This window comes from Eimeria necatrix, genomic scaffold, assembly GCF_000499385.1.
Source record: "Eimeria necatrix Houghton genomic scaffold, Enh_scaff1141, whole genome shotgun sequence".
Lineage (NCBI taxonomy): Eukaryota > Apicomplexa > Conoidasida > Eucoccidiorida > Eimeriidae > Eimeria > Eimeria necatrix.
In genome coordinates, this window is record NW_013654859.1 from 1 (window position 1) to 9,870 (window position 9,870).

Genomic DNA, 9,870 nt, shown 5'->3' on the forward strand with positions numbered 1-9,870 from the left:
CCAGGGGCCCCCGGGGGCCCCCCGGGGGGCCCCGCGGCGGCGGACGGGCTGCCGGCCGCGCCGCGGGGCCCCGGGGCCCGGGGCCCCCGCAACAGCCACACGGGCACCGGCTGGGACGTGCGGGACGGACGCGCCTTTCGCAGCGACCGGCTGAGCGAAGTGTTCAGCCCCGAGAAGCAGCAAAGCACTGGCATTAAGTTCGACGCGTACGACAAAGTGCCTGTGGAGTTGAAGGGGCGCGGCAGCGAGAAGATCTTGCCGGTGGAGTCCTTCGAAGAAGTGGGTTGCAAGTTTTCGCCGCTGCTGATGGAGAACGTGGCCCGCGTGAACTACAGCCGGCCCACTCCCATTCAGAAGAACTCCATTCCCACCATTCTCGCGGGCCGGGACTTGATGGCCTGTGCGCAGACGGGCTCGGGCAAAACTGCTGCTTTCCTGTACCCCATTATAGCCCAGATGCTGCAGACGGGGCCCCCCCCCTTGCCTCCGGCTGAGCGGGGGGGCCCCTCCGCCTACAGGCGCAGCGTGTACCCCGTGTGTCTGGTCTTGTCGCCCACGCGCGAGCTGGCCATGCAGATCTACCAGGAGGCCCGCAAGTTCCAGTTCGGCACTGGAATCCGCACTGTTCCCGTTTACGGCGGCTCCCAAATCAAAAAACAACTCATGGACTTGGACGCAGGCTGCGACATTTGCGTCGCCACCCCAGGCCGCCTCGCGGACGTCCTCGAGAGGCGCAAGGTCAGCTCCTGCTGCTCCTGCTGCTCCTGCTGCTCCTGCTGCTGCTGCTGCTGCTGCTGGGGCGCGCGGCCGATCTGCTGCGCCTGCGGGCGGCTGTCTTTAAATTTAGGGCTTTGCGAGAAAGTGGTGGCCGCGCTTTTTGCTTCTTTTTTTGTTTTCGCCGCTGGACGCCGCGGCTCGCCGGGCTCGCGGACTCAGTCGCATTTCTTGAACGACGGAGTTGCACGCGCAGTCGAAACTGCGTCTCTGTTATTTATTTTTTGTGCTAAATGCAAATAAAGCATTGAAATGCATTTGCTGTTCAATTTTCACCGGCTGCAGTGGACTGAATCGCCGTGGCTGCAGAGGAAGCGGGCGATTCAAGTTCCCCGGCATTGGCTTGGGATCTGTGTTTGTTCGTGGAGTTCGTTCGTTTTTTGGCATTATTCAGTTTTATTTTGCTGTTTTTGCGCATTTCGGCGCAGCAGCAGGAGATTTTTTGCGTTTGCTGCTGGCTGCTGCTGCTGCTGCTGCTGCGTGCAGATTCGCCTGGCGCTGGTGAGCTACTTGGTGCTGGACGAGGCGGACCGCATGCTGGACATGGGATTTTTGCCGCAAATAAAGTCCATTGTGGACGACTTTGATTTGCCGCCGTGTCCTTCTCCGGGATCGGTCTCGGGAGAGGGTCCCGGAGGTGTCAGGGGCCGGCAGACGATCATGTTTTCGGCGACGTTTCCGAAGGAAATTCAAATGCTGGCGAAGGACTTCATGCACGACTACATTTACTTGGCGGTGGGCCGCGTGGGCAGCACGAACGAGTTCATTCGGCAGCGGCTGCTGTACGCAGACGAAGACCAGAAGATAAAGCTGCTGGTGAATCTGCTGCGCGAGTCGGAGAAGGGGCTGGTGATCGTGTTCGTGGAAACCAAAAAGAAGGCCGACATGATCGAGGACTACTTATTGAACGAGTCTTTCCCCGCGATCTCGATCCACGGCGACAGAACTCAGGAGGAACGCGAAGACGCGCTGCGGCATTTCAAGTCCGGCCGCAGGCCGATCTTGGTGGCCACTGACGTCGCCGCGCGGGGCCTCGACATTTCAAATGTCAAACATGTCATAAATTACGACTTGCCTTCCAATATAGACGACTACGTGCACCGGATCGGCCGCACGGGCCGCGCGGGCAACTTGGGCTTGGCCACTTCCTTCGTCAACGAGCAGAACAGACCCATTCTCCGGGACTTGCTGCACCTTCTCGAGGAAGCAAACCAGGAAATTCCCAGTTTCTTGCACCCGTTGGTGGTTTCCTGCACTTCTTCTTCGCTGCGGCTCGGCGGCCGCGGCGGCTTCGGCCGCATGGCCGGCAGCAGCAGCAGCAGCAGACTCGGCGGCGCCCCCGGATCCTTCAGCAGCAGAACTGCTGCTGGCGCTGCAGGCGCCTACTCCATAGGCGGCGGCGGCCGCATGGCTGCTGCTTCGGACTGGCGCACGGAAGCAGCAGCGCCGGGCCGGCCCACGGGCTTCACTGCAGGCATAGGCTTTGCTGCAGACAGGAACCCGGGGCCCGCCCGCGACGCCTGGTAGCTCTGCGCTGCAGCAGCGCCAGCTGCTGCGGAGCAGAGCTGCAGCAGCAGCAGCAGCTGCTGCTGCTGCTGCAGCAGCTGTGCCCGCAGCCGCGCTGCAGCAGCCGCTGCAGCTGCTGCTGCAGCGGCTGCGGCAGCGGCAGCGGCCGCCGGTGGGATGCGTGCAGTGTGCAGTCAGACACTCAGCGTGTCTGCCTCCAGGGGCGCCGCCACGCACCGCCAGCAGCAGCAGCAGCAGCAGCAGCAGCAGCAGCTGGTGGGAGGGCGTTTGTGTCTGTATTGCGGCCGAATTGAATAGAGTTTTGTTTGCAAGAGGGCAGCGGCGAGGCCTCGAGCGGCGCCTCACTTTTGCTGCTCGGCTTTGCGACTGCGCATTTACAGATATGCAGCTTTGCGAGAACTTGCTGGCAACCTGAAGCAAATGTAACTTTACTGGCCTAGTCTAGCAGCAGCAGCAGCAGCAGCAGCAGCAGCAGCAGCTGCAGCAGCGGTGAGCCGGGCGCAGCAAAAAAGTGGCCTAGGGCCCCTGGGCGCGCTGCGGGGCCCACTGAGCCGTAGCCCAACAGGGGGCTGCAGCAGTAGCAAGCCTGCAGCAGCAGCAGCAAGCCTGCAGCAGCAGCAGCAAGCCTGCAGCAGCAGCAGCAAGCCTGCAGCAGCAGCAAGCCTGCTGCTGCAGCAAGCAGAGCCTGGGCTGCGCAGCACTTCCAGTGCAGGCCAAGAAGAGGGTTTGAGGGGAAGCAAAAACACAACAACCCCACCCTCCCCTCAGCCCTGCCAGCCCCCCCGCTGCTGCTGCAGGCGTTTGCTGCTGTGCGGGGTCTGCTCTGCTGCGGCTTCCGCCCCACACAAAAAGTACATAGATGAAATAAATAGAAATTTTTATTTATAAATATATTTAATTATAAAACCCTTTCAGAATATTCAAAAAGAAAACAAATAAAGAGCGCTTCTAGTGCTGCTGCACGTCCGGGCCTCTCCTGCCGGGGCCCCACAGGTGACCCCCAGGGGGCCCCCAAGGAGGGGCCCCATAGGGTCCCCCGGGGGCCCCCAGGCGGGGTCCCCACGGGGCCCCCAGGGGCCCCCAGGGGGAATGGGGGGCCCCCTTAGAGGGTCCTCTGAAGCCCAAAACAGGAGCCAATTAAGGCCAAGGGGGCCCCCGGGGCTTGTCTGGGGGGCCCCGGGGGTCTTAGTTAGCTACGTGCAGCTAGCTACAGCTAGCTGGGGGCCTTAGGCAGCTAGCTGCAGCTAGCTGGAGGCAGTTGTGGCTAGCTGCAGCGGGGAGAAGACTGGCTGCAGCTCGCTGCGGCTCAGCAGAGCAGGCATGGCTAGCTGCAGCTAGCGGGGGGCGCGGGCCTATCTGTGGCTAGCTGTGGCTAGCTGTGGCTAGCTAGCTGGCGGGGCTGTGGCTAGCTAGCTGGCGGGGCTGTGGCTGTGGCGCGGGCTGCTGCTGTTTAGAAGAGCTGGGCTGTTTGGGCTTTGGGGATTCTGTCTTTCCCGCAGCAGTTTGGCTTTTGTTAATTTGGGCTTTGTCTATTTGTTTGTTTGCTGCAGCTTCGTGCTGCGCTGCAGTCGCTGCAGCGGGCGTGGGAGCGAGGCGATCCCGATCCCGGGATCGGGATCGACTCGCTCCCGTGGGGCCCCTTAGTTTCCCTTCAAAAGGCGCTTTTGGGGGGCGTCAAACGCTGCTGCTGCTGCTGCAGCTCGAGCTGCAGCAGCACGAGCAGCAGCCGCAGCCGTGGTGTCTTCTCCGCTGCCCGCTCTCTGCAGCAGGCGGAGACGCAGCAGCAAACTTTAGACTGCAGCAGCTTTTGATTTACAAATGAAAAAATAAAAAGCGGAAATTGTTCTTTGGTTCAAAATACTGGGCAGCTGGGGTGTACGTACACCCCAGCTCGTGCCCTCGCCGCCGCTGCTCAGCCGCCCCCACAGAGCAGCCGCAGCTGCAGCCGCCGAGATACATTAAATTTTCTCCTCTTTCTTGTTAAAGTTTAATTATTTAATTAATATTTAGTTTTTTGTTTGCTTTTCTGCCTTCTTTGGGGCTCCCGGCCGGCGGGCTCGCGGCAGTGCAGCGGCTCTCCGGGGCCCTTGCGGCTCCAGCATTTGGCTTCGGACTGCAACAGCAGCTTCTGGCTATTTGTGGCCCCATTTTGTCACTAGCACTTCATTGTCAAGTGAGTTTGAAGTTCGTTTCAGCCCTCTCGGCGGCCTCCCTAGCAGCAGCAGCAGCAGCAGCAGCAGCAGCAGCAGCAGCAGGCGTCGGTGGCCGCTCGCGCTCCCGTGCGGCTTTGTTTGCGGCGACGCCGCTGCTGCTGGGGCCTGCTGCAGGCCTGAGCAGCTGCGCACTGTTGAAGGCTTGACAGGTAGCTGCTGCAGCTCGGGAGCCGCCGCAGCAGCCGCTGCTGCTGGTGCTGCTGCTGCCGCAGCAGCAGCAGCAGCAGCAGCAGCAGCATGATGGCCCTGGCCCTCTGCCTGCTGCTGTCGCTGCCCTTCGGGGCCCTCGCGCGGCCCGCGCGGCGTGCTGCTGCTGCTGCTGCTGCTGCTCCCGCGAGGCCCCCCCCACCTCTGCCAGATATTTCCACTTTTCTCGTGCTTTCCGTGACAGATCTGCATGCAGCAGCAGCAGCAGCAGCAGCGTTTGACGACGACATAGAGGACCCAGCAGGTCCTCAGCTTGCAGAGCTTTACAGCTACACCCCTGTGGGGGCCCTTCGGGGGCCCCCCAGTGGGCCCCCCTTGGGGCCCCCGGAGAGCTCCACCCCGCCCTCTCCCGCTGCTGCTGCTGCAGCAGCAGCAGCAGCAGCTGCGGGCCCCCCGTCCGGGGCGCCCAGCGGGTCCCGAGGGTCTGTGGGCAGCAGCAGCAGCAGCAGCAGTTTGCCCGGCGGGGAGCCGGAGGGGCCGGGGGCCCCCGCCCGCGGGGGGCCCCCCGGGGGCCCCCGGGGGCCCCCGGGGCCCCGGGGGGCCCCCCGAAGGGTCCAGCTTTTGGGCTTTTCGGAAGCCAAAAAAGAGCTGCTGGGGGCCCTCGAGGGACGCGCAGTCCCCTGGCACTTGCGGTGGCTGCGGCCAGTCTTGGAAGTGAGCTTGAGGGCCCCCGAGAGTTTGCTGCTGCAGCAGTTTCATGCTGCGCTGCTGCAGGCAGCAGCAGCAGGACTGCAGTGTGTGGCAGAGCTGCGCAGACTCCGCCGCATAGACAAGGGCCAAGTGCAGCCGCAGCTGCAGGAGCTGCCGCTGCTGCGGGCTCGTGCTGCTGCCTGCAGCAGCAACGTGCAGCTGCTGCTGGCGGAGGCCCGCAGGCGCCTGCAGCAGCAGCAGCAGCAGCAGCAGCAGCAGCTGCTGCTGCTGCTGCTGCGTTGTGCTCTGCATACCCCGCTTTCTGGGGCCCTTTGCTGCTGCCCACTCACCCCCCCAGGCACAGCAGGGCCCCCCCCTGGGGGCCCCCACCTGGGGGGCCCCCCCCCGGGGGCCCCCAACACGGGGGGCCCCCAAACTGGGGGGCCCCCTATTAGGGGGCCCCCAGCCTGGGGGCCCCTCGCTCAAGGGGCCCCTGAGTGACCCTTCTTCATATGGGGTCCTCGTTGCAAAGCTCCACTTGGGGGGCCCCCAGTGCGTCCTGGGGGCCCCTGGGGGCCCCCCAGGAAGCCCGAGAGGGGCCCCCAGAGGCCCCCAAAGGGACCCTGGGGGGCCCCCCATTGTGTTTGAGGTCTTTAACGGAAGGGAGGGCCGTCGCAGGCTTCTGGCTAGCTAGCCAGCTAGCTAGCTGACTCGCTAGCCAGCCAGCTAGCCAGCTAGCTAGCTGGCTAGCTAGCTGGCTAGCTGAGGCGCGGCGAGCTGCAGCAAGAGCTTTTTGATTGGCGAATAGCTGGCAGAGGCTGTTTGGCTCTCCCCTTGTGCTTCATTCTCCTGATTTTGCCCGTAGCTAGCTAGCTAGCTAGCTAGCTAGCTAGCTAGCTAGCTATCTTGTCGGCTGGCTAGCTAGCTAGCTAGCTGGCTGGCTAGCTGTTGTGTGGCTGGGCCCCAGGTTGGTGAGAGCGGCTTCACCTTTTGCTAGGCCCAGCTGCTGCATGCCGTATAGCACTGCATTTTGTGAGGTCAGCGGCTAGCTGCTAGCTAGCTGGCTAGCTAGCTGGCTAGCTGAGGCGCGGCGAGCTGCAGCAAGAGCTTTTTGATTGGCGAATAGCTGGCAGAGGCTGTTTGGCTCTCCCCTTGTGCTTCATTCTCCTGATTTTGCCCGTAGCTAGCTAGCTAGCTAGCTAGCTAGCTAGCTAGCTAGCTATCTTGTCGGCTGGCTAGCTAGCTAGCTAGCTGGCTGGCTAGCTGTTGTGTGGCTGGGCCCCAGGTTGGTGAGAGCGGCTTCACCTTTTGCTAGGCCCAGCTGCTGCATGCCGTATAGCACTGCATTTTGTGAGGTCAGCGGCTAGCTGCTAGCTAGCTAGCTAGCTAGCTGGCAGCTAGCTAGCTAGCTAGCTAGCTAGCAGCGTGCTAGCTGGCTACCAGCTAGCTAGCAGCTTGTTAGCTGGCTACCAGCTAGCTAATAGCTAGCTAGCTAGCTAGCTAGCAGCTTGTTAGCTGGCTACCAGCTAGCTAATAGCTAGCTAGCTAGCTAGCTAGCTAGCTAGCTAGGCTTGCTCAGCTGATTTTGCAGAGAAGCAGCAGCTGCGCGCGGCTGTCTGTTTCCTGCTGCTTCGAGACTGAAGGTCAATACTTGTTGTGTTGTGGGTCCAACAGCTGCAGCTAGCTAGTAAATGGCTAGCTAGCTAGCTAGCTAGATTAGTGGCTAGCTAGGTGGGTAGCTAGCTAGGTGGGTGGCTAGCTAGCTAGATGGCTGGCTGGCCGGCTAGCTAGCTAGCTAGGAGGCTAACTAGGTGGATGGCTAACTAGGTGGATGGCTAGCTAGGTGGGTGGCTAGCTAGGTGGGCGGCTAGCTAGCTAGCTAGGGGACTCTCTGGCTAGCCAGCTAGCTAGCTAGCTAGCTAGCTAGCTACTAGCTAATCAGCTAGCTAGCTAGCTACTCGCTAGAGCAGCTTACTGAGACGAGTGCAAATCTTTGTCTGCTAGGGGCGCCGCCGCCCAAACCCCAAACCCTAAACCCTAAACCCTAAACCCTAAGCAGCAGGAACAGTGAAGTAGAAGAGCAGCAACACAATGAACAAAAGAATATAATTAATGTTAATAAACATATTTCAATTAAATAATAAATGTTAATAAACACAACAAAATAATGTAATTGAGTAAACCAAATGAAGCAGCAAAATGTCTGATTAATAATTCTTAGTGAAAAGAAGCAGCAGCAACTCTCTCTTTTTTGCTGCCGCTAGCCCCCGCGGTTGCTGCTGCAGCAGCAACAGCAGCAACAGCAGACGCTGCAATAGCAGCAGAATGCTGCTGCTGCTGCTGCAGCAGTAGCTGCACTGGCAGCAGCTGCTGCATTTGCTGCAGTTGTAGCAGCAAGAGAATCGAGTCCATCAACTGCACTAGCAGCAGCCTCTGGAGCAGCTGCTGCTGCTGTAGGCTCTGAGACAGCAGCAGCTGCTGCTGCTGCTGCAGCTGCTGCAGCTGCTGCTGCTGCAGCATCTGCTGCAGCAGCAGGTGCTGCAGCTGCATCTCCTGCTTTAAAAAGACAATGCCGCATGCGTCTGGAGTTTAAAAAGAGTGAAAGATATGATGAACTATAATTCGGAAAGAAAAGCCCCAAACAGAGCGGAAATCATATTCAGCAGCAGCGGCAGCAGCTGCTGCGGCAGCAGCAGCTGCAGCAGCAGCAGCTGCTACAGCAGCAGCCGCTGCTGCTGTTGCAGCTGCAGCTGATACTGCAGCAGGTAGTGCTGCTGCAGCTGGTGCAGATACACCTGGCGACGCTGCTGTTGCTGCTGCTGCTTTTGCAGCAGCAGCAGCAGCAGCAGCCGCTGCTGCTGCTGCTTTTGCAGCAGCAGCAGCAGCAGCCGCTGCTGCACTTGCAGACTGCCCCAATAGCAGTTGCAAAAGGAGGCACCGACGGTGACACAGAGCAGCAGCACGGTGCAGATTCACTTGTGCTGCTGGTGCTGCTGCTGCTGCTGCAGCAGCAGCTTCTGCTGCTGCTGCTGCTGCTGCTTCAGCAGCAGCAGGCTGTCCTTTCTCTTTCCGAGAAGCAGCTAAATTAAAAAACAATTTATTAAATCATTTAATTAAAAGAAATCGCATTTGCCCCATCGGAAGCTGCAGCAGCAGCAAGAATGGAAAGGAGGAAAACAGAAATGAAAAAGAAGCAAAGACAAAAGAAAAGAAAAAAGAAATTAAGCAGCAAAAGTGGGAAAAGAAATCGAAAACAGATCTGACGGAAAAACGCGAAATAAAAAGAAAGAAATTACAAAGAAGAATAAAAGAAGCAAAAAGAAATAAAGTGGAGAAAAGTTGTGAAAAGGTGGAAGGACAAAAAAATGAAAGAAACAAATAAAAAGAAAAACAGAAAAAGAAAAAAGAAGATATAAATAAATAAGGGAAGAAGAAATAAAAGGAAAAGAAATAAATTAAAAACAGAAATAATGAAAAAGGAAGAAATAAAAAAGAAATAAGCGAAAAGATATGCATTGAGGCAAAAGGGAGATATAAAGAAAGGACTGAAAAATGAAACAACAAAGGAAATAAAGAAGAAAAAAGAAATAAAAGAAAAAGAAATAAATAAATGAAAATGGTGAAGTGAATGGAGAAGAAATAAAGAGAAACGAAAAGAGAAACAAAAGAAATAAAAGAATTGAAGAAATAAATGAACAGAAAAAGAATCAAAAGAAGACAAAAAGACAAAAACGACAAAGAGACAAAAAGAGAAACAAAGAAAAGAAATAAAAGAAACAAAAAATAAAAAAGAAATAAAAGAATAAAAAAGAATAAAAGAATTAGGACAAAAGAGACAAAAGGGAAAAAGACAAAAAGGACAAAAAGAAAGATAAGAACAAAACAAAAAGACAGAAAAGAATGCAAAAAGAGTCAAAGACAAGAAATTAAAAAAGAAATAAAAAAGCAAAAAGACACAAGAGAAGCAAAAAAGAATAAGAATAGTAATAAAAGAAATAATAAAAGACACAAAAGAATAAAAGAAATAAAAGAAATAAAAGAAATACAGAAAAGACAAAAAGTCAAAAATGAAGAGAAGAAGAAAGAGCCTCCTGCGGCCCGGCCAGCTTTTGCTGCTGCTGGCTGCAGCAAATTGCTGCTGCTGCTGCTGCTGTTGCTGCTGCAACTTGCCTATTTGCAATTAATTAATAATGGATTTAATTTAATGCAATGAAATCAAATTAATTATTTAATTTAATTCCATTTTACTTCAATTCTTTCCATTCACTAGCAACGGCTTGCTGCTGCCGTCGGCAGCTGCAGCCACAACATTATCTTATCTAGGAGCAGCAGCAACAGCAGCAGCAGCAGCAGCAGCAGTTGCTGCTGCTGCTGCTGCTGCTTCCTGTTGCAGCTGGTGCTGCACATGCATGCATGAAGGACGCCCTCACCACAGGGGGCCCCCCCTCTGGAGGGTATTATATATACCCCCACCCTCTCTCTCTCTTGGGGGCCCCTCTTGGGGGCCCCCTCCTCTCGT

At 56.8% G+C, this 9,870-nt stretch overlaps 2 protein-coding genes across 2 annotated transcripts; both read left to right on the plus strand.

Annotated features, from left to right (window-relative positions):
- Positions 1-306: 306 nt before the first annotated feature.
- On the plus strand, positions 307-2,301 carry ENH_00004900 (ATP-dependent RNA helicase, putative; the record flags this gene model as incomplete). Its single annotated transcript, XM_013584009.1, is given in 3 exon segments — positions 307-1,014; positions 1,018-1,261; positions 1,886-2,301. Coding segments are annotated over 3 exon segments (1,368 nt in total).
- A 2,450-nt stretch (positions 2,302-4,751) lies between these two features.
- On the plus strand, positions 4,752-5,852 carry ENH_00004910 (hypothetical protein; the record flags this gene model as incomplete). Its single annotated transcript, XM_013584010.1, has 1 exon — positions 4,752-5,852. One exon carries the CDS (start codon positions 4,752-4,754, stop codon positions 5,850-5,852), a length of 1,101 nt encoding a protein of 366 aa, XP_013439464.1.
- Positions 5,853-9,870: the final 4,018 nt, after the last annotated feature.